This window comes from Melanerpes formicivorus, unplaced genomic scaffold (genome assembly GCF_026170545.1).
Source record: "Melanerpes formicivorus ecotype bairdi unplaced genomic scaffold, bMelFor1.0.p_v2 SCAF_18, whole genome shotgun sequence".
NCBI lineage: Eukaryota > Metazoa > Chordata > Aves > Piciformes > Picidae > Melanerpes > Melanerpes formicivorus.
This window is the reverse complement of record NW_027142370.1, coordinates 11,689,010-11,713,142: the sequence shown is the minus strand read 5'-3', so window position 1 is coordinate 11,713,142 and position 24,133 is coordinate 11,689,010. Positions and strand designations below refer to the sequence as shown.

Genomic DNA, 24,133 nt, shown 5'->3' with positions numbered 1-24,133 from the left:
CATCTTGTCAGAGAATCACAGCATCACAGAATGTTAGGGACTGGAAGGGACCTCAAAAGATCTTCCAGTCCAATCCCCCTGACAGACCCAGGAATGCATTCAGGTGGGTTTTGAATGTCTTCAGAGAAGGAGACTCCACACACCCTCACAGTGACGCCCTCACAATGTTTTTCCTTCTGTTCCCATGGAATCTCCTCTGCTCCAGCTTGCACCCATTGCCCCTTGTCTTATCATTGGACATCACTGAGCAGAGCCTGGCTCCATCCTCCCAACAGTGTCCTGCATATCTTTATCAACATGAATGAGGTCATCCCTCAGGCTCCTCTGCTCCAAGCTCAAGAGCCCCAGCTCCTTCAGCCTGTCCTCAGCAGGAAGATGTTCCACCACCTTCAGCATCTTTGTGGCTCTGTTCTGGACTCTTTCAAGCAGTTCCTCAAGGTCCTTCTTGAACTGAGAGGCCCAGAACTGGCCACGATATTCCAGATGTGGCCTCACTAGGGCAAAGTACAGAGGGAGAAAAACCTCTCTCAACCTACTAACCACACCCCTTCTAATACCTACCAGGATGTCATTTTCCCTTCACTGAAATTAGAAATCAATGAATCACTGTCAGTTGCAGTATAAATTATTTACTTACACAATTAACATGTTACATGAGCTCCACACACCTCAGATTCTATAAACATTTGAGTGCCATACAGGATTTCTCCCTGCTTTGGGGGGAGAGAGAAATCCACTGTGCATTTCCATATTAGAAAGTCATTACAGAGACATTGAAAGACAGAGCCACAAAGAAAACAAGAACATGGATCAAATTCTGGACAATGACATTTTAGACTCTACAACAGAATGAGCACTTGGGATGGAAAAAAAAATACATATATAAGTCCCATTCCTTCTCTTCCACCCAGACCCTTCAGAGAGCATAATGGTTCATGTGCAACACGCTGCATCTGCTAACACTGAGCAGTGCAGGCAAGACTTGCAGACACCTCTCCATAGAACCACAGAATTGTTAAGGTTGGCAAAGGCCTCTAAGAACACTGAGTCCAACCATCAACATAACACCACCATGGCCACTAAATTATGTCCCCAGCTCCCTTGTCCACACATTTCTTGAACACCTCGAGGGATGGTGACTCCACCACCTCCCTGGGCAGCCTGTTCCAATGCATGAATACTCTTTCAATAAAGAATTTTTCCCTGATCTCCAACTTCCCCTGGCCCAATTTCAGGCCATTTGCTCTCATTCTATCACCTGATACTAGGGAGAGGAGACCAACCCCCACCTCACTGCAGCCTCCTTTCAGGGAGCTACAGAGAGCAGTGAGATCCCCCCTCATCCAGCACTCCTCATCCCCTCATTCTCAGCAAAGGTCTTCTGAAAAACCCCAGAACTTAACCCAACAAGAAGTGACAGTTGGTCTACAGCAAGGGAATATTTCCACAAGCTCAGTGAAAGCTTTTCCTGTTTTAATTGGCACTGGATGAGGGTTCAGTACCCTACCAGGCTCAGCTTGGGATCCTGTCCCCAGAGCAGAGGCAGGGAGCAGCCCTTGGAAGTGCCACTTGTTTTTGCTGCAGGGCAAACCCCCACGCTACCCACAGCCAACACTGTTGTCACAGGGCTTTGCTGTGATCCCACAGAGCTTGGAAAGCTGCCTGCTGATGCAGAAAATATCCCTGTTTCTAAACCCAACACAATGAGATGTCCTTGAGAGGTAGGAGCAGCAGGTTGGACCTGCAACGGTTTAGGATGCTCCCGCCTCTAGACAAGGACCTGCCGTTGGGCTGTGGCCTTTGACTAACTGAGCCCTTGGAAACTGTTCAAAACCTCTGAGAAACTGTGAGAAGGTGCCTCGGGGTGTTTGCAGCACAGACACCACAGCACACTACCACCCACCCACTCAACCTCCCACCACCTTAGGAGAGAGCAGTTTAAACGGCAGCATTCACCGTTGGTGCTCTGCTGGGAAGGTCTGGGATGAGCAGCGGCACCACTGCTGACAAGCAACTGCAGCAAGGGTTGCAGCTCTGCCTCCAAACATTACAAATGAGCTCTCAGGTCCAGATTATAGAATCAGGGAATTGTCTTTGTTGGAAAAGACCTTTAAGATCCTTGAGTCCAACCATCGACCTAAACATTACTGAGAGAGTGGTCAGGGATTGGAAGAGGCTGCCCAAGGAGGTGCTGGAGTCACCATGTCTGGAGGTGTTCAAGAAATGTGTGGACATGGCACTTGGGAACATGGCTTAGTGGCCACAGTGGTGTTGGGTTGATGGTGGGACTCAATGGTCTTAGAGGTCTTTTCCAGCCTTAAAGACCCTATGAATGCTGCAAAGTTTTCTCAGTGTTGAGGCTGAGTACTTTTTCACTCACTGGCTGTTCCAGTTTCAGGTTTGAGCACTGATACAGGTCAGTGAGTCTCCCCTTTTCCATGTAAGATGATGGGGGAGACTGAAGTCCCCTTTGAAATATCACCACAGGACTAAGACGACATTTGAGCAACTCCCTCAAGAGAGTTACAGTCTCAAGCTGCACCATGGGAAGTTTAGACTCGAGGTGAGGAGAGAGTTCTTCCCAGAGAGAGTTGTTAACCATTGGAATGTGCTGCCCAGGGAGGTGGTGGAGTCGCCGTCCCTGGAGGTGTTCAAGAGAGGATTGGATGTGGCACTTGGTGCCATGGTTTAGTAGCCATGAGGTGTTGGGTGACAGGTTGGACTTGAGGATTTTTGAGGTCTTTTCCAACCTTATTGATTCTATGATTCTCTGCACAAGCTGACTTCCAACAGGGGGAAACTGGGTAAGGTAAAGGAGAAATAAAGCCACATAAAATCTGATCATCTTTAGGAACTGGCTGGCAAGATAAAGGATGAAGCCATCAAGCAGCACTTCAGCTGGGCTGCTTTTTTAATTGCAAGGAGATTTCATTAGTAGTGGAAGTCACAGCATAATGAGGCAACTTAAAATCATATTATAATGTGGAAGTCATGCAGCAATTAAAACTGGGCAGCATCCTTAGTAAAATCTTGGAAAACATCAGCCAGAGACAGGATGTCCACATTCATTCTTATTAATTCCATCATCTGTGGCAACTGATTCCAGCAGGTTTAGCTTTTGTATTCTGTTAGACACTGACAAGGAGAGCTAGTAGTATTCATTATTTCCAGGTCTAAGGAATGAATTTCTACAAGCCCTAGCTAAGAAGCCATTTTTTTAATCAATATAGCTGGGAAACCAGTGCAGCATGGGGAGGAACCATGTTTGCCATGGCCTTTTGGTTACAGCATTTCCAGGCATTGTGCCAAGATTTTCCCCTATACATTCAGAGAATGGTTTGGGTTGGAAGAGACCTCCAAAGGTCATCCAGTCCAACCCCCCCTCCAGTCCCCAGGGACATCCTCCACTAGATAGGTTGTTCAGAGCCTTGTCAAGCCTGACCTTGAAAAGCTCCAGGGATAGAGCTTCAACTACCTCCCTGGGTAACCTACTGCAGTGTTCCACCACTCTCATGGTGCAGAACTTAATAGAACAGAATAGAACAGAACAGGACCAGAATAGAACAGAACAGATCAGGCTGGAAGAGACCTTCAAGATCATCGTGTCCAACCTATTATCCAGCCCACCTAATCAACTAAACCATGCAACCAAGCACCCTATCAAGCCTCCTCCTAATATGCAACCTAAATCTTCTCTAATTTCAGACCATTGCCCCTCACCCTATCACTGCAGGCTTTTGGAAACAGTCCCTCTGTAGCCTTCTTGTAGCCCACTTCAGGTACTGGAAGGCTGCTCTAAGGTCTCCCTGGAGCCTTCTCTTCTCCAGGCTGAACAACCCCAGCTCCCTCAGCTGCTCCACACAAGACCTGGTCTCCAGAGCCTTCACCAGCAGAGGTCTAATGCTGTCATTTCTTCATGTACCTTTCTGCATGTCCAGACTCATCACCTCATCTGAAGAAATGGGCAAGGAGGAAAAGGAGTGAGTGGCAAAAGCAACATGTTCAGTAGTCTTCATCATCTTTCCTCTCTCAAAACCCCACCCAAGGCTAGAACTAACAACAAGAAAAAGGACAGACACTTAACCACTCATTGAAGGAGCAATAATCCACCTTTGCTCAAAGCTAAAAGACAGCAGTAATGAGGAGGAACCTGGACAAGCCTTCCACCACTCTGTAATTAGTGGATACATTTCTGGCATGGAGATGCCACCAGTGTTGGCTACAAGAGCAGCTCTTCTTCCCAGCACAGGAAAGTCACAGCTTCTTTTTTCCTTCTTACAGCTTGTATAACAATGGTCTCAGTGCATGTATCCACCCAGGCAATGCAGCAGACAAGACTGAATCCTGCCTGGACCTCTTCCCAACTCTTGAAAGACACATAGGAAGCTATTAAGAAACTAATCCTCATCTTTTTACACCAGTAACTGATTTCACTTCCACTTCAAAACTCTACTGACACGCAGGGAATCCTGCAGGCCAGGAAGAAAATACCCAAACCATTAGAAGATTAGAGGGAAATTGCCTTAAATAAAAAGTTTGGATTGGGGAAATTAAAAGGAGTTTGCCTTTATTAAAGACAAGAAGGGTGGAGGTGGAAATCATCATTTTAATTGCACTGTGCAGTGGAATCATCCCAGGGAAAACAACACAGCAACAGCAGGAGAACAGAACCAAAGAGCCCAACACTTGTGCTGAAATACTACTTTTTCATTCTACAGGTTCTAACTCCTATCAAGAGAGACAGCCTGGCAGGCTCACTGACAGCAGCTGGGTACTGAAGACAAGTTCTAACTCGCAGAAACATGCCTCCAAGGTTTCTCTGCTGCTGCTGCTGGTGCCAAGCAGAAATCCCAGAACTCCCTGCAAAGCAGAGGTTTACACAAAAGTAGCTTTATACTGATTCTCAGTGCCCTTGTTCCTCTCGCTCTTGACATTAATCAGAGACGGAAGGTCTGACGTCCTATAAACTCCAGTCCTCATCCTTCCTTGGCAAGACCTCAGTTCAGAGATGTAACCTTCAAAGCTGAGGTTGCCCTCGGAATCCTCACAGCAGTGTGTGCCAGGGTCTTCCAGCTTGACTCCATCCACGTCAATTATTCTGTTCACCGGGAGCTCCGGCCCGGGGGTCTCTCTCACGCCAGGGTGATGAAAGCTTCTGCTGCTCTTCAACCTGTGAGAGGAGGTCTGCTCACAGGAGCTCCCTGAAGTCCCTTGTGAATCTTTTTTCTTCCTGTGGTTCACACCTAACAGAAGAATTAGAAACAAAAGAACACAAAACAGGAGAGTTATGTAGCTTCTGCTTTTAGTAATGTGCAGTATTTTACCCTCCTCGGAGGTCCTGATGGTAAAAAGTCAGCTGGGGTATTCCTCCAGTCCATCAAGGAGACTTAGAATCATAGAATCAACCAGGTTGGAAAAGACCTCAGAGATCATCAAGTCCAACCTATTACCTAATACCCAACACCTCCTGACAACTAAACCATGGTTCCAAGTGCCACATCCAATCCTTTGTCGACCACCTCCAGGGGTGGGGATTCCACCACCTCCCTGATGTACCAAGCAGGGAACTAAGCAGTAGGTCTCAAAGATAAATGTCAATTATTAAGATGCATCTGTCTTAATTTAGCATTTTCCAGAGGTTTTTAAAAAGCCTCCACTAAACCACACTCCTTGGTGTGGATTGTGCACCTCCAGAACAAAACCTCTCACACCAGAGGGGATGAAGAACATGGAGCTTCCACTGGGGCAGAATGAGAGACATTCCTTAACCTGAATTGGCCTCCAATACCAGATCCCTGCTGAGATATCATTTTAACTTGGCTAGGGAGTAACTCTCCAGCAGACCACAATAGGATGATTTCAAATTGCAGCTCACTGTCCTGAGCTGCAGCTGAGCCATTACAGAATAGAATACAGAATTAACCAGGCTGGAAAAGACCTTGGAGATCATCAAGTCCAAACTATCACCCAACACCATCTAATCAACTAAACCAGGGCACCAAGTCTCTTTTTAAACACTCCCAGTGATGGTGATTCCACCACCTCCCTGGGCAGCACATTCCAATGGGCAATCTCTCTATGAAGAATTTCTTCCTAATATCCAGCCTAAACCTCCCCTGGCACAGCTTGAGACTGTGTCCTCTTGTTCTGTCACAGGTTGCCTGGGAGAAGAGACCAACCCCCACCTGGCTACAATCTCAGGTAGTTGTAGTAGTTCAGGTAGCTGTAGAGAACAAGAAGGTCTCCCCTGAGCCTCCTCTTCTCCAGGCTAAACAACCCCAGCTCCCTCAGTGTCTCCAAACCCCTCCCCAGCTTTGTTGCCCTTCTCTGGACACCTTCCAGCAACTCAACAGCTTTCCTAACCAGAGGGGCCCAGATCTGGCCCATTAGGACTTAGAGGACAAGAGCAGAAATCATTTACACCTGTTGAGCTTTAACCATTCCAGAAATGCCTGAGCTGCATCTCAGTTTGTATAACCATATGCAAGTTTCTTTTTGGTAGAGTGCTTCTGAAATCACCACTGTTAGGTATGCTCCAGAGCTACTCATACACAGCCATTGCTATCCCAAGTCACCTCTAGATGACAAACCCCTGAGCTCCCCAACAGCTCCTGGTGCCTTAGGTGGGACACTGCAACCTGCAGGCACTTGTGAAAGCAAATGCAGGTGGTCATAGAATCATTGAGTCATTAAGGTTGGAAAAGACCTCTAAGATCATCCAGACCAACCTGTAACCTAACACCACCATGGCCATTAAATGATGTCACAAAGTGCCACATCCACATGGGTTTTGAAAACCTCCAGGCATGGTGACTCCACCACTTGCCTGGGCAGCCTGTTCCAATACCTGATCAATGCTGCTTTGCCTGTCTCTACAGGCAACAGGAGAAGGATGAAGGCTGAGCTCATTCCATGATTCACACCGTGTTTATTAACATAATTTCTGGAGCTGAGGTCTCCCCACCTCTATGACTTGAAAAAGGGAATGTTGTTAGACCAACTGACTGAAAAAATAAACATGAATAAACATAAATAGACTTTCAAGGCACAGAGGCAGACCTGGGTAGGGGCTTCTGTTTCACAAAATGAAACCTGACCTAGTGTGGGGTGTCCCTGCCCATGGCAGGGGGGTTGGAACTAGATGATCCTTGAGGTCCCTTCCAACCCTAACAATTCTATGATTCTATGAATGGGTTGGGTTGGGAGGGACCTTTAAAGCTCCAAGCCCTGCAGTGAGCAGGGACACCTTCAACTATTTCATGCTGAACTTCTTTTTCCCACGTACAGCAGCTGGTATCCATCTTACCCAACGTGCCACAACCACAACACGTTCAGACTCCCCAGCACAGGACACACTGAGGCCTGACCAGCACATTTAGCCACACAAATCCCATGAGACCCGTGTGGTTAAATCCCACAGCTGGCTTTAAAAGCCTTTGCCTGTGCTCCACAAAGTGATGTGTACAAGAAAATCCAATTTCAATTTATAATCATTGTAATCAGGAAGTTTTTGATATGGAGGAGGGGAAAAAATGCAAATGATAAAATCAAAAGGAAAAAACCAAGGAAAAGGCCATTTCCTACTGTTTCAATCAGATCACTCCAGGGGCTTCTCAAGGGTTAAAGCTTTCTCTTTGATGAAAATAAGTTGAGATTCTAGGCAGTGCAATGCCTTGCTAGTGCTCCAGCTCCACATTAACGTGGATATTCCACATCACTGCCATTTACTTGCCTTTTTTTAACAGCCAGGGGAATTAGCTCAAACTCCAAACAAACCAGCTGAGCAACAGCAGAGGGAAGGCAGAGAGCTTTCTCAGCAGAGCTCCAGCCTTCTGAATCACAGCTAACATTTAATGGGGCTCTATTACACCTCATGTCTACATCTTCCCACTGCAGCTGAATATTAGCCTCCTTTTTAAGTGCTGTTTGCATGGCTGTGGTGTAAAATGCTGCTCTGCTATTCTAAAGTGTTTATCTTAGTGTGAACCTACTCAAGTATTTATAGCCTGTATTTCTGGGTCCTCCTGTTCCAGGCAGATGAAAAGTAGTGGGATGGAGACTCCCTTTTCACAAGGAGCCACATGGAAAAGACAAGGGGTGATGGGGACAAGTTACTGCTGGGGAGATTCCAATTGGACTCCAGAAGAAAATGTTTCCCCATGAGAACAGTTGGACATTGGAAACATCTCCCAGGGGAAGCAGTGGAGTCCCCTCCCCACTGGACAGTTTTAAGACTCAGCTTGACAGGGTGCTGAGACAGCTCATTTCAACTGCACCATCACCTAGAAAGGTTGCACCAGGTGGTCCTTGGGGTCCCTTCCAACCTGGCATTCTGTGATTCTGTGAAATGTACTCTTGGTCTGCTTAACACACTGCTCTATGCCCTTGGAGGAAGATCTCTGATTCTCCTTTCAAGTTGGTTTCAAAGAGATACTCATTTCTAAATGAGAAATCACCCCAAATCAGTTGCACTGAGTCACCCAGCTGGCCTAGGACTGGGAACCCATCCTTCTGCTAAATGTACTGTAAAGAAACAACTTTGCTGGTGGCCTAAGGTCTCCTGACCCTGCTGACTTGAGCTAAGCTGAAACACTTTCCAGAGTCGAAGGATTCAGCCTGCATTAGTAGGGCACAGCAGATGAAAGGGCTGGAAACTGCTGCTGAGGAACGCTCTGGAAGGTGGAAGTGCTGCTGTATTTATTGGGCTGCTAAGCCTTTCTCCAGCTAAATATAAGAAATGTCATTAAGTCTTGGAATGATGCTGACACTGAGTCACCACTCAGCAACTGGGCTTGCAAGTTCTAACAGGAGCAAAGCAAAAAGAAGGTCAAGGTTAGCTCATGGGCTTCACAAGACATGAGCCCATCTGATGACAAATCAATCCACATTATGGGCAGGCTTTTCTGGCAAAGCCTTTTCCAGCAGCAATCCCTCTGAAGCACCTAATAAGTTCCTCCTAGAGGCAGGGCAGTAGCAGAGAAAGTCTTACACTGGTCCAGGAGAAGAGGGAAATACTAAAGGATGACAGTGTGAAGATGGTTTCTCTTCACCTGGCAGGACAGCAAAGGCCTTGGCTCACCTACCCCAGAGGAGGATGATTTCAAGATTAGCACTGCACACACACACCAAAATAGATAAATAAATAATGTGGCTTTTCCCCCCTTGTTTTTAAACCCACAGCATTCATGCAGCAAGGCTATTTAGCATAATTAATAGGGAAGGTTCCCCAGAATAGCTGGTGTATAAATGGAGCTAAGGAGGTTTAAAATAGACTCCAGATTTCCATGTGCTCAGTGCAGCTTTATAATGAGGATTAGATGATGCCTACAGCACTCCTGCACTGGTCTCCTCATGTCCTCTGAGTAACAAACACTGGGCTATGCTGGGCACCAGCTAAGGTGCAGAGAGCTTCCACAGATGACATTTTTTTTCCCAGCCCCTTGCAGTGAAGTGAGGAAAAGTTCTGTGGACACCTCTGTGCACTCTTTGCCTTGCACAAAGCACGTCAGGAATGACCTTACAGTGTCCTGCATCCAATCTGTCCAACGCCCTACCTAACTTCAGAGGGGAAGAGACACCAGTGCTCCGAGCAGGAGCTGCACAGATTGATTTCCAAACAGACTGGAATAGCATCACCATGCCTGCTGTAATCTGCACCTCCCCCTGCTAAGCATTCCATGCAGCTCTAAGGGAATTTTCTTGGGTGCCTGCTCCCTTTAATATGTTCCAGCTGGTTAAAGATGGGCTGATACATGTCATCTTCTCTCTTTAAACTGGAGAGCAGCTCTATTACAGACTTGCAGCTAAATGCCTGCTTAGAAGGCTAAGGGCATTGGGCTGCATTGTCCAAAAGCTGAAGGATCAGGCCGTGTTTGGCCTGATCTCCTGGCTGCCTTTCCCAATATTTCTCTTTTCCTGATACTTTGGGGTTGTGTATTCTCTGACTTCTACATTATGATATGGAAAAGGGTCTTCACAGGAAGCCAAAGGGAATTCTTCTTCTCCTGTACAAAATATTCACAAAATACCAGGTTGGGAGGGACCTCAAGGATCATCTGGTCCAACCTCTAAGTCAGATCTAAGCCAGATCTCAGAAGCCTAGTTTTGGGCCAAGGGAGTGCTGGGCCACATTCCAGCCAAATTGAGCTCTCAATCCCCCCCTGGCAATTTCAGAAACATCATCAACTGCCAAATGCAGATGATAGGACCAAATAATCATAACTCCAATGCAGATGTTTGGGATTTAAAGGTCCACCCACAACACCTTGCCACGATGCTGTTTCTCTGACCATGATTCCTAGATCCACTGTGCCAAATTTTAGTTGTTTCACTTCTTTAGGCATAACTGAGATCTGAAACCCAGCACATGCAGGCTGCTCTAAGCAATTGACACTCAGAATCATTCCACTCACATCATATTTATCTCTTTATATATATATATATATATATATTAAAAGCTTCACTGTAAGAGATGAGCTCTGCACTTGAAACTCCACCCTGAGTGGATTTCATATACAAGTGTCTCAAACTCCATAATTATCCCAACACTATTTCCATGGACCAGTAAATAAAGAGTGGTTTGGTTGCTAAGAAGATGGAGACTCCCTCTTTACAAGGAGTCCCACAGAAAAGACAAGGGGTGATGGATACAAGTTACTGCTGGGGAGATTCCCATTGGACTTTTTCCCCACAAGAACAGTTGAACGTTGGAATGATTCACTCATAGGTTCCTAGGATGGTTTAGGTTGGAAGGGACCTTGAAGATCATCTAGTTTCAACCTCTCTGCCGTGGGCAGGGACACCTTCCACTAGACCACACTGCTCAAGGCCTCATCCAACCTGGCCATGAACACCTCCAGGGTGTTCATCTCCCAAGGGAAGCAGTGGATGCCCCACCATGGGACAGTTTTAAGATTCAGCTTGACAGGGTGCTGGGCCAGCTCATTTCAACTCTACTGTTACTTAGGAAGGTTGGACCAGATGATCCTTGGGGTCCCTTCCAACCTGGCATTCTGTGGTTTCACACAGTCAGACACCTCTTCCATGTAGGTTCAGCATTTGCCTCAGCGTTCTGCCTTTGCTGCTGTTCTCATCCACATCGCTTACTGTTGCAGAAAGCTCTCAGCTCTGCTGGAAGCTAACACCACCACTCTGCTGAGTTCCATACCACTGATCCCAGGAACTCAACTTCTAATGTCAGAGAGGGTCAGATACTCAACTGAAGACAATGACCTCTGCTTTAATGATTTTGTGCTGACTTGGAGCAGATAAGAATCTGTTTGAAGTATTTCCTAATACCTGTAACTCTCAGAACAAGAAACCACTGATATTTTCAGGAACAGTTCCTGGAGCCAGTCATTTACTGGCATAAAGAGCATCCCCAAACCTCATCAGGTAATCAGACTCTGGTGTGTTCTTTGATGCAGGTGATCAGGCAAACACTGCTCTCATCTCTGATTCCATACCACAAACCTGTCCCTAGTGGTAATAGAATCCTAGAATGGCTGAGGTTGGAAGGGACCTCAAACATCATCTCCTCCAACCTTCCTGTCATGGGCAGGGACACCTCTCAACTAGACTTGGCTGCTCAAGGCTTCATCCAACCTGATCTTCAACAGCCCAGCACAAGGCATCCACAACCTCCCTGGGCAGCCTGTTCCAGGCTTTTAGAACCCTTTCAGTGAAGAAGTTTCTTCTAATATCCAACCTAAACCTCCCCTGGGACAACTTGAGGCCATTTCCTCTCATGCTGTCACTTGGTACTAAGGGGAAGAGACCAAGCCCCTGCTGACTCTAGCCCCTCTAAGGTAGCTGCAGACAGTGTGTGTCTAGAATAGAATAGAATAAACCAGGCTGGAAGAGACCTTCAAGATCATTACATCCAACCCATCATCCAACACCATCTAATCAACTAAACCACGGCACCAAGCACCCCATCAAGTCTCCTTCTAAACATCTCCAGTGATGGTGACTCCACCACCTCCCTGGGCAGCACATTCCAATGGCAAATCACTCTCTCCATGAAGAATTTCTTCCTAACATCCAGTGTGAACTTCCCCTGGCACAGCTTGAGACTGTGTCCTCTTGTTCTGGTGCTGGTTGCCTGGGAGAAGAGACCAATCCCCACCCGGCTACAACCTCCCTTCAGGTAGTTGTAGAGAGCAAGAAGGTCTCCCCTGAGCCTTCTCTTCTCCAGGCTAAGCAACCCCAGCTCCCTCAGCCTCTCCTCACAGGGCTGTGCTCCAGACCCCTCCCCAGCTTTGTTGCCCTTCTCTGGACACCTTCCAGCAAGTCAACATCTAAAGGCTGTGCCTCTAGAGAGTCTAGAGGCTGTGCCTCCAGAGAGTCTAGAGGCTGTGCCTCCCTGCTTGACTGAGAGAAGCTCACATTTGAAACCAGCATCCCTTCAGGCCTTCCTCACTTGCAGCTTGTCTGCTCTTAGCACAACGCTCCTCCTTTGTTTGTTATTGATCCCAGACATGTACTAGATGTAATTCTCCCACTTAATCAGGCTCTGATTAATAGAGGATTAACAGATTTGGGCCTCAGTACTGCTGGAACCCCATGGGTGCTTCTTTATATTGATCCAGAATCCAATTAGCTTCTCTAAAATTCCACAGCACCAGTAAGCATGCAATTAGCTGCAGGACAACCACCATTGTTAAAACCAATTATTTACATTCTTCTTCCATCTTTTAAGTCATAAGCCTTTCCTTTTCTTAAATGTCTGCTTCAATCAGCTTTTCCTGTGGCTACCTCGATTCTCAAAGGGAACACAGCTGGACTGCCTCTAAAAGAGACAAAAATGATCAGAGGGCTGGAGAGTCTCAGCACCTCTCCTACAAAGACACCTTGAGAGTTGGGGCTGTTCAGCCTGGAGAAGAGAAGACTCCAGGGGGACCTTAGAGCAGCCTTCCAGTACCTGAAGGGGGCTGCAGGAGAGCTGTGGAGGGAGTTTTGACAAGGGGTTGTAGTGAGAGGACAAGGGGCAATGGTTTTAAACTAGAGTAGGGTAGATTAATTTGGACATTAGGACAAAGTTCTTTACTATGAGGGTGGTGAGACACTGGAACAGGTTGCCCAGGGAGGCTGTGGATGCAACCTCCTTGGAAGTGTTGAAGACCAGGCTGGATGAGGCTGTGAGCTATCTGCTCTAGTGGGACTTGCCCCTGCCCATGGCAGGGAAGTTGGAACTAGAGGATCTTTAAGGTGCCTTCCAATTCAAGCCCTGCTAGGATTAGGTCAAACATTATGTAACATACTCTAGAATTTAGGGCAAAAACAAAGGTTTATTTGGACTTTTTGAAGATCTAGGAATAATCACTTTTCATCTCCTTCACTATCACACAGGTTATTGAACCTGGAGCTCATTACCCCTGAAAGTGACAAGTTTAGTAGCCAAAAAGTGAGTCTCAGAACTGCCCCTGAAGTTACCTGATCTCTGCTGCTCAGTGGAAGCCTACTACAGCCTGGCTGTGAATAACAAAGAGGAGCAGTTGGCAGTTGTGGTTTTGTCTTTGGGAACAATGGCCAGCCCCAGGCTCTGAGAGCCCAACTCTGCATTTAATTTCTGCATAATTTATCTTTCAAAGCAAAGCCATCCCAGAACTGCTGCTAACCCTCCCATTTCTGAAAGAATCCTTTCCAACAAGAAAGGAAGCAAGTTTATTTTGAGGAGACAATTGCCCATCTATTCCTGAAACAAAGCAGTGTCTTCAAAAAAAGTAACTGTTCATAGAGTCTAAATTCACTCTTTATCTCCCACAGCCATAGAATGGCTCAGGTTGGAAGGGACCTCAAACATCATCCCCTCCAACCTCCCTGCCGTGGGCAGGGACACCTCTCAACTGGACTCAGCTGCTCAAGGCCTCATCCAACCTGGCTTTGAACACCCTCAGGGAGGAGGCAGCCACAACTTCCCTGGGCAGCCTCTTCCAGAGTCTGACCACCCTGGTACTGAACAACTTCTTCCTAAGATCCAGGCTAACCCTGCTCTCCCCCAGCTTCAAACCATTCCCCCTTGTCCTGTTGCTAGACACCCTCATGAAAAGTCCCTCTCCAGCCTTCCTATAGAATCCCTTCAGGTATTGGAAGGCAGCTCTGACATCCCCCTGGAGTCTTCTCTAAGCTGAGCAACCCCAGCTCCCTCAGCCTGTCCTCACAGCAGAGGTGCTCCAGCCCTTGGGATCATCTTTGGGGACCTCCTCTGGACTCACTCTAGTAGCTCTGTGTCCTTCTTATGCTGGGGACACCAGAGTTGGATGCACTGTTCAATGTGGGGTCTCAGCAGAGTCAAAGGGCAGAATCCCCTCTCTTGCCCTGCTGGCCACACTGCCCTTACTGCAGCCCAGCACACAGCTGCCTTTGGGGCTCTATGAGGGCACTGCTGGCTCCTGGGGAGCTCCTCAGCAACCAACACCCCCAAGTCTCTTTCTTCAGACCTGCTCTCAATCCACTCTGTACCCAGCCTGGGTTTGTGCCTGGTGTTGGCCTGTTACTCAGTCATCATTCCAGAGTTCACCATGCTTTGCTTTTCCCCAGCTGGCTCTTCCTCTCAAGCAATGACCTATACACCTAGTAGTAAAAAAGAGCTTTGAATAAACTCTTTATTCAACCAAATCAATGGATCCAATCAGTGCATCTACTCAGAAAAGTATCTCCTTGCTTGGTAAGGAGATACTCAATTCCATTGAATTCCACAATTCAATTCCATTGAATTCCACAAAAATATTCCTTGTCCTTAATGCAAAACAACCAACCAACCAAAGTAAAACAAACAGAAAACAACAGCAACCACTAAATAAAATAAACCCTTTTGTTTTTTAATGACAGGAGTAAGAAATCAATTGGTGGAATCAAATCTACTCTCTGGACACCTTCAGCCTGGATTGCTGCAGGATGAGGTGGCACTGGCTGAAGAACCCTAATTGCTGCCAAGACTAAATAGAATAGAAGTAACCAGGTTGGAAAAGACCTTCAAGATCATCGAGTCCAACCTAGAATCCAACACTAATCAACTAAACCATGGCACCAAGCACCCCATCCAGTCTCTTCCTAAACACCTCCAGGGATGGTGACTCCACCACCTCCCTGGGCAGCACATTCCAATGGCCAATCTCTCTTTCTGGGATGAACTTCTTCCCAACATCCAGCCTAAACCTCCCCTGGTGCAGCTTGAGACTGTGTCCTCTTGTTCTGGTGCTGGTTGCCTGGGAGAAGAGACCAACCCCCACCTGGCTACAACTTCCCTTCAGGTAGTTGTAGAGAGCAATAAGGTCTCCCCTGAGCCTCCTCTTCTCCAGGCTAAGCAATCCCAGCTCCCACCTCATTTGTAGCAGAGGCAACAATTTCAGCTGTGGAGAGGACTCAAGGCTGGAAAGACTTCCTCCTCCCATGACAGCTATTTTTCACTTGGGTAATGAACATGACCCTGGGAAAAAACTGGTCCACATTCAAAGCACCTAGATTATACCATGCAATGATATAAAACCCAACAAAAAAAAACCCCACCCAAACCAGCCAACAACCCAAAAGAGATTAAATCAGTATTTTAACACTTTCAGAAATGAAAAGCATCACTTCAAGCCAATTCCACCACACAATTACGAGGTTCTCTCTTCCACAGATGGGTACAAGCACCATGATAGGCAGAGGCATGCAGGAAGCACTTTCCACAACTGGTTGTCAGATTCCAGAAATCCCCAATGTTTCAAGTGGGGAATCTGCCAGAACTGGCAAGCTTGTCAAAAAAAAACCAATACATCAACCTTTTCCCTTGCTGAGTAATGCAGCTAGAGTCAGCGCTGACTCTCGTCTTGCAGCCTCCTTTGGTAATTGCTTCAGAGCTCAATGTTACTCCAGTGCAAACACATTTCACCTCTTGAAAGAAGATCTGGACCTGCCTGGATGCTGACCTGTGCAACCTGCTCTAGGTGGTCCTGCTCTGGCAGGGGCTTGGATAAGGTGATCTCCAAAGGTCCCTTCCAACCCTTGTCGTTCTGTGATCTGTCAGCAAATGCTTTTTGAAAGCTCTAAGTAACACAAACCTCACTTTGCTGTTTTCCACCGCTCAGATTTTGCTTTCTAGGTCTTCAAATGAAAAAAAACCCTCCCAGGTTATCCATGACAGGGATGGATATTAGCCTGGCTTTGCTGCAAGAGCCTGTGGTTGGTGAATTGCCAGTGAGGGACTGCTTGGAATCACAGTAGCACAGTATCGCTAAGGTTGGAAGAGACCTCGAGGATCATCGAGTCCAACCTGTCACCACAGACCTCATGACTAGACCATGGCACTGAGTGCCACGTCTAATCCCCTCCTGAACACCTCCAGGGATGGTGACTCCACCACCTCCCTGGGCAGCACATTCCAATGACCAATGACTCTCTCTGTGAAGAACTTTCTCCTCACCTCCAGCCTAAACTTCCCCTGGTGCAGCTTGAGACTGTGTCCTCTTGTTCTGGTGCTGGTTGCCTGGGAGAAGAGACCAACCCCTTCCTGGCTACAACCACCTTTCAGGTAGTTGTAGAGGGCAATGAGGTCACCCCTGAGCTTCCTCTTCTCCAGAATCATTTCAGCTGGGAAGGGCCTTTCACTTCCTCCCCCTCAGCCCTTTTCCCTTTATATATAAACCCCAATTCCAACTCATGCCGCAAGCAGAGATCACCTTCCAGTGAGGCTGGTGAGACACTGGAACAGGTTGCCCAGAGATGTTGTGGATGCCCCTCACCAGGAGGTATTGAAGGCCTTGAGCAACCTGGGCTGGTGGGAGGTGTGCCAGCCCATGACATGGGGGTTGGAACTGGATGACCTCTGAGGTCCCTTCCAACGCAAACCATCCTATGAATCTCATTTGTCTTTATACCAACCTGGAAGCAGGATGACAGCTCACATTACAGGATGCAGTCATCATTTTTCGTTTCACCCCCTCATTTTGAGTCCAATAACCCAATCAGAAATGTATTCTTTCCCCCCACTGTGAATGGAGAACCATTAAAGCACTTAAAAAAGCAGCCATTATAAATGAGTCCTTTGCAATATCGATTCTTAACCGGAGGTAGGTTCCAGCATCCTTTATTAGAATCACTGCATGTCACTGAAGAGTCTTTCCAAGCAAACTCCATGGAATTATGAAAACAGAAAAAGTTTTCTTTCAGCCCACACTTTTACCCCCCCACCCCCATAAAATCACCATTCTTTTGCAGAAGGCAGTTCCCATAAAACTGCAGTGTACTCTGAGAGGATCGTGGAGTAGCTAGTGAAAGCAATAAGGCTGTTAAGCACAAAAAGAAGGCATTTCCCACCTTTCTTTCAGGTTGTTCTTGCTCCTCCAAAAAACAAAATAAATATAATAAATAGATAGAATTTGGTTTGTCACACAGCTAAGAGAAACTAAAGATTGCTCTGGAATAATAAAACCCATTTGTTTCATTACTTCAAGGTCTCTCGTAGGTGATCAGGACAGGAAAGCAAACCACAATCACCAGTGAAAGCAGAGGAGAGCAGCTGGGAAACATGAAGATGAAAAATCTGCAAATCAAAAGCAAATAATTCAATGTGTAGGGCAGCAATTGTTTCGTGGTGGCAAAGTCTGAACAATTTTCAAAGGGGAACTGCTGCAGGACTTTCAGCTGTTTCATTTCCTTCCATGGAGGCCCACGACCACGTGGGAGCACAGTGACGTCTGGAAAAGCTCCCTTTGCAGCCCCCAAAGCACAAGGAGCCCTAAGTAACAGCATGAGAAGCCTCTCTGCAGTAGTTTTGCTGGCTTTCGTTGGGCTTCACAGTACTGTTACGTAGGACCCAGGAGAATGGCAAGGGTAGTGTGGTCTCCAGCACCCATCCAACCCTTCATTTCTTACCCAAGCACCCAATCAAGAGGTGGTTATGTTGGTTACTCCACATCAGATGAACCAAGATCACCAGCTCACTTCTTAAAGAGCAGGGAAGAATTGCTTTAGTTTCAAATAAGAAGGAAAGTAGTGAATACAGAGTTTAGCCCAAGAACCCAGAGATGGAAGAGGTTCTCCTTTCAGGAGTTCTTGTTCTGACTCATTTAAAAGCCATTTCTTGTCTTATCTGCCTTCTGGTGCACATGTCAGTGCTATGGATTCCACATGTGACCCAGCAGCATCTCAAGACAGCGTCTGCCCTTTGGTCCCTGGATCATTAACAAAGACATCAGTCAGCTTTGCCTCACAGTAAATTGTTGGTTCACATCTATGAATCTGCTTGTCACAAGTAGACAATTTCAATCAGAATTCAGAATCCAGGACTGAAAGAACTGTTGGTGGTTTGTTGGGTTTTTTTTTCCTTTTAAATAACAAAATCAAAAGCTTAAAACCAGTTTGCTTAACTAGGTCTAGAATTTATTACTCCTGAGAGAACAAAGATACAAAATACATGTGAAAACTACACAAAGATTTCTACAAAGTAAAAAGTAGAAAGTGGGAGAAAGGGGGAGGGGGGGGAGGGGAAAAGCTACAGCTCAGTGGTTACACAGAAATGTATGGCATGCATTAAAATACTGTCAATTCATGAAGGGTCTGTGGGGTTTTTTAAGTGCAAATGGTCCTTGTTTTAAACAGTTCCCACTGAAAAAAAAACAAACCAAACCCAAACCTATGCAAATCAATAGCTAGGGTTGTACACTTTGTCATAGGATCAGCAAGACACCAACACCGATCTATGCATACACACATCAACAGGTCTGAAGTACATCTGGTGGCTTGGGCAGTCATAGGCACTGGGTACAAGGTCTGTCCAATACTCAGCTTCAGAAATTAAGTGGTAGAGCATATAGAACATTTTCTCAAATACTACTAACGAAAGGAATTCTGCTTCTCAAAGTTACCAAGAGGCTGAAATCGCTTGCATTGCCATTTATAAGCATCCAACAGCCAAAGGAATATTTACAGATCATCAGCCATACAGATCAAGAACAGTATCAAATACTCTGTGTAAAAAGATAAATAGACTCCAATGGATATTGCCACGGCACAAAGAAGTGTGATCATACAAATCATGGCACCGTCTGCCTGTGACACATCAAAAATAAATGTAGCACATAGATACCTCTTCTCCTATTTTACAGTAAAATGTACAGTGCAATGACTGGAAAATGTCAGTGTCCCAACACCCATTGTCCTCAAACTCTTTGCTCCTGGTAATAGCAACGCCTTGTGGAGTCCGTGTCTAGAAAGAAATTCCACACTTCAGCCCCAGGCTAATATTGCTCTGTGATATTGCTAGACCATGACACTTACATCCTTTTAAAAGGACACAACAAAAACAACTCACATGTTGTCTTTAAAATTACCTATTTCACCTCTGAACACTCTGGGAGATGCCATTCCTCTGTGTGGCAAAGCACAGGTTAAGAAAAAAATAATATATATATATATATATAGATAATAAATAAATAAAACACCATAAACCCCAACCTTTTTAGTCTATTTTTAGTCACTAATACCTAATTTATTAGAGAAATGCCTATTTTTTTTATTTTGGCTTCTCTTTTAAATGCAAGCTGCTCCTCCATTGCCAATTTTAATCACAAACACCACTCCAATTTCCCCCACCACCTAATTAGGGTCCCCGCTAAAGCGCTTCAGAACTCCCAAACCCTAATCACGTAGCTCGTTACGACAAATGGAGCGGGAGAAGCTGGAAGGCAGCAGAGCTACTGAGCTCCAAATGCTGCCTGCTATCCTGTTTTGTACTCCTAGGGGAAAAGGAGGAGATAATTACAGCATATGGATGCGTTTTAAAGGTTTGTCTGCACGTGGCCATTCGTGGCCGGGTGCCAAAGCCGAACAAAAAGGACATTGTTAAAGGCAACCAGAAACCTTACAGTTAGCACAGACTAAGGCAGTGAATTTTATTCTTAGTTTTCTCCTTGTTTCTTTGTTTTTTTTCTGTTTGTAAAAAAAAAACAATTAAGGTGCAGAGAGAATTATTATTGTTTTGTTTGGTTTTCTTTTTTCCCCCTTGGTTTAATGGGTGCCAAATACTGATTAACAGCGCTGCTAAGGAAAAGTAGATGTACAGAAAAGGAAAAGACTATTAAAATCTAGAAATACCTGAATTGGATCTTTGATATCCAGATTTTTCCTGATTACCTGCCAAAGGAGTTGGGGGTGGGTAGTTGGCTTCTGTGAGCTTACTGCTGTCTGACGGTGGGGTGGTCGGTGGCGGCGGGAGCAAAGTGCTGTTAGGGCTGCTAATATCTCCTTCAGCCACAAGAGTCAAGTCTGCCACGTTCTCATCATCTACCATCTGTATGCCTTCAGCTTGCAGTTCCCTGGACTGCCTTTTCCATATTGTTGTTGCACTGCTTTCCTGGGCATGCGGAATGGGAGACAAGGCAGGGCTAAAAGGAGGACTGAAAGTCTTCTGGCTGTGGAGCGCTGTCAAAGCTGATTTATGTTTTTCTGAGTAACCCACTTTCTTAACTGAACTCTCACTGGAGTTTTGGGTGGGCTCCTGCCTTCCATTCGGTGATGTGCATCCCTCCTTGCCGTCGTGTTTTGAAACTCGCCTGTGGAGGCCCTTGGGGCCCGCAGGAGTAGATGAGCATGGTTCTGGCGGTCCAGTGGGTGGTAAACGAAGAAAGTCAGGAAGAACAAGATCTTCTTTCCTTAGCAGTCCACGTTGGTCATCTGCTCTGTTACTTTGTGCTTTGGATATGAGTTCAAAAAATTCTATTGGGGGAAAAACCCAAAATTGACAAGTTTTTGTCAGAAAGTGCAATGCCATTACAACGCAAATTTTCAGCACATTTAGTTTGTTTGTTTTTTTCCATGAAGATCTTCAATTCTCTCAATGCTGCCTTGAAAGAAGATCCCATGGTAATGAGGAACTTTTTCAATGGCAGCACTGCTCGCTAGCATCTCTATAATTAAGACCATCAGGCCTGCTATTGTCAGAGGTTTGCAGTGTAGAACAGCTGCAGCTCACTGAGCCTTGAGCACATCTTCTATTTTATGCGCTTATTAAATCTGTACACACACAAAGGACGTTTGAATTCTTTGTACAAGACAAGGCTCTGCTCTTACTGACAATGGGTGCACATTTTTATGTTCTGGATGGGGTTGGGGTTTGTGTTTTTTTTTACCCATCTTAACTCAAAACCAGCCACGCCACGTGAAAGTTCAAAGATGCAAAAGGTTGCAAACTTCCTCCTTGTATTAAATTGCTCTCAGCTTAGTAATAGTTTATCATAGTTTAACTCCATGGTGTGGTTTTAACCCAGGATGCTATCATCACAGGGCATGATCAGATGATGATTTGAAGTAACCCCTCTTTACTTTGTGCTGCAGTGAATCAGTAGCATGCAGGCAGTCAACAGCCATCAAAGGAGCCATTGCTAAAAGCCATGGGGCAGCTTCTTCACAGAGTCTTTAGCACAACTAGAAGTGATTTTCTGATCATGTCCTTAATGATGTCAAATGGTTTAATATGCTTTTATATGATAAATAAGAGTCATCATAAATCACCACTGTTCTAGAAAGTCTCAAAACTTGGCAACAAGAAACTTAAGCAATCAGAAGCCAAGAATAATACCACTCCTCAAAACAGAAGCGTTGCGACAAATAAGCAAACTCTTTGGTACAAAAAAAACCCCACATCTAAATAGAAAAATACTTCATTCCCCAGCACAGAGAGGCTCTGCCTGTCCTCAGGTTTCCAGCAGAAAGCACTGAAACCCCAGGATATGTAAAAAAATGCTTTAAAACGGCCATCTCCAACAGATGACTTCGAATCAAACAGCTTCAGCCCAGCTCATAAATACTGTTTGAAGCAAAAGCCATTGCAAAACGCAGCGCAGAGCCTTAGCGTCAGCTCTAACTCAGCACCATATGCACTTGTATGACCTTGTCCCTACCCCCTCTATTCATATTTGGCAGCCTCTGAATTTCTATTTCTAAAAATTGCTTTTTTTTTTCCTCCTTTTTTTAATTGTTTTTTTATTATTATCATTATTATTATGTAACATGCTTTGTCAGATGCCATAACAACCCGAACACAGCCAAGGTGGAAGCTTCAAAGCGCTTCTTATTGCCAAAGTTTTGCAAGATGGCAGGGTGCGTATTAAAACATGCAACATTTCTCATGTGCATCATACAATAAAACCAAAACCAAACCCAAAATGAAATGAAATAATAAATGTCTCCATTGAAATGTCAAACTTCATAGAACAGTTGTTGATTGAGTGTGTGGGGGGGGGGGTGTTGTTTTTTTGTCATTAAAAGAAGTCTACAATATTTGGCAGGGATTTCCCAAACGTGGACAAATGTCACAAGCTTCAAAGTAAATAAAAGAGAAAAACAAAAAGAAAAGGGGGGAGGGGAAAAAAAAAAAAGTGTGAAAGCCTTGAATTCTGAAGTTTTCAAATTATGTTAAATGTTTTACTCAGCCCTAGGAAGAAAAATGAAAACATTAAAATAGGGAAAACAGGTTAACAAAATAGTAAGCAACAGAAAATAATCTTAAAGTGCACTACTGGTTGGTCATAACACTTCAATTAGCAAACATCTATCAAAACATCTATCAAGCAATTAAAGCTTCAGCCACAGCACCTCTCTCAGTTCCCATCAGTGGGCATTTAGCCACAGGTGAACACTCAATTTGCTGCGTAGCTGTGCATAACCAGGTGATGGATATGCTTTTTAGGTAACATCAGCAGCAAAGCTTAATCTGGGGGGGGGGAGAAAAATCTGTCCTCTGATTTCTACTTGGGAGAATAGGGAGGAACATGCAGGACTGATAAGCCAGGCAATTGCTTCACTTAATACCCCAGGGCAGAGGGGGCAGTGTCAAGATTTCTACTGCTGCATGGTTTTCATTCCTTCTTTCTCCCAGGGGCACCATTCTATGAGAACACAAATTCTCTTAGAAGTTGTTTTTTCCACTGATGTCACCAAATCTATTCAGATGTAATTAAAGGTAAAAGTGGGACTCTGAATGTACAAAATTAACAAGAAGCCTTTGCTTACTTTTAATCAGCAGAGCAGTTACTGAATGGAAACTAAGCTTTTATTCATGCCCACCACAGCTCCTCACAGCCATCAGCTTGTGCCGCCCTGACTGTCAGAGACTTTAGCAGATAATTGTCAAAACTTCTTACCTGAGCAAGTTAGGGTCTACACCCTTTTGCAGAATGCCTTTCAGTGACTTGAAGACTTATCTAAAGGTGAAGAGAAAGGCAAGCTTCTACATGGCTTGCAAAGGGTATCAAATGGGACATTCAACTGCAACTGAGTAACTAATTCCTTCTTACTTTACCTGCATCAGGCAGCTTTCACTCTGCCAAACCCCACCAGGCACCTACACCTAGCTGCAGCTATCCTGAACGTTTGCCCCTCAGCTTCAGCGGTGTCACAGTTCAAACACGGTACCGAACGAAAACAGAAGGATCATGACCATGGTTTTCACAACGCAGCATTAAACACACAGCACCTTTAGCTACACAGACACAAAATCTCATTGCTCTAAGACTACTTTACGTTAATATGTAAGCTATAAAGTTCACATACCCTCTGCTTCATCCAAATTTATTTTCTGACATTTTTTTTTCCCAATCTTTGCAATAGAGTCTTCTCTCTTTGACAGCCGGACTTCCCTAGCATTTTTTCCATTTTCTCCTTTCATTTTGATAGAATTAGACTTTCCTAGTGCTCTTCCCTCTCCCTGCATTAGAAGGAAAGTTAAGGTACCACTTACATTTAAGCTGTATCATTCTGTACATAATATGGTCTAAGTGAATAAACAAAAGTTATTTGGCAAACACAGTTCTCTGAACACCACTACAACAAACGTTTGAGTTTAAACTGGAGCATGGCACGGAACGTTTGCCATAGCAGTTCCCCCAAGAAGGCATCAACAAATGGAGTGTTGTTCACTCTGAAGAATTCACATTACAGAAAGGGCCTTTGAATTTCAGACTAATTCAGCTGCTTTCAAATATAGATAAGCCCATGAGACACGACACAACAAAGACAACACAGCCAGAGAGCTTTTTGACTCATAGTCATGAAGACAAAGTTCTCACAAAGAAATGCTGTTGACAGTGGGGAAATGTCAGATGAATTATAGCTACCCTCAGTCTAGTTACAGCATTTGGCTGATGCATAA

At 45.3% G+C, this 24,133-nt stretch overlaps 1 protein-coding gene across 7 annotated transcripts in view; it reads right to left on the bottom strand.

Moving 5' to 3' along the window:
- Window positions 1-621: 621 nt before the first annotated feature.
- RGS12 (regulator of G protein signaling 12) overlaps window positions 622-24,133 on the bottom strand; it is a 98,361-nt gene continuing 74,849 nt past the window's right edge. For 3 of the 7 annotated variants that reach the window (XM_068149636.1, XM_068149643.1, XM_068149641.1), the window contains 3 exons: window positions 23,536-23,689; window positions 20,080-20,700; window positions 622-5,243 (listed from right to left, as the gene is read on the bottom strand). In XM_068149636.1, the coding sequence (XP_068005737.1) occupies window positions 4,876-5,243; window positions 20,080-20,700; window positions 23,536-23,689 (1,143 nt within the window). In that variant the 3' untranslated portion in view covers window positions 622-4,875. The other 4 variants (XM_068149637.1, XM_068149639.1, XM_068149640.1 and 1 more) reach the window with 4 other exon arrangements.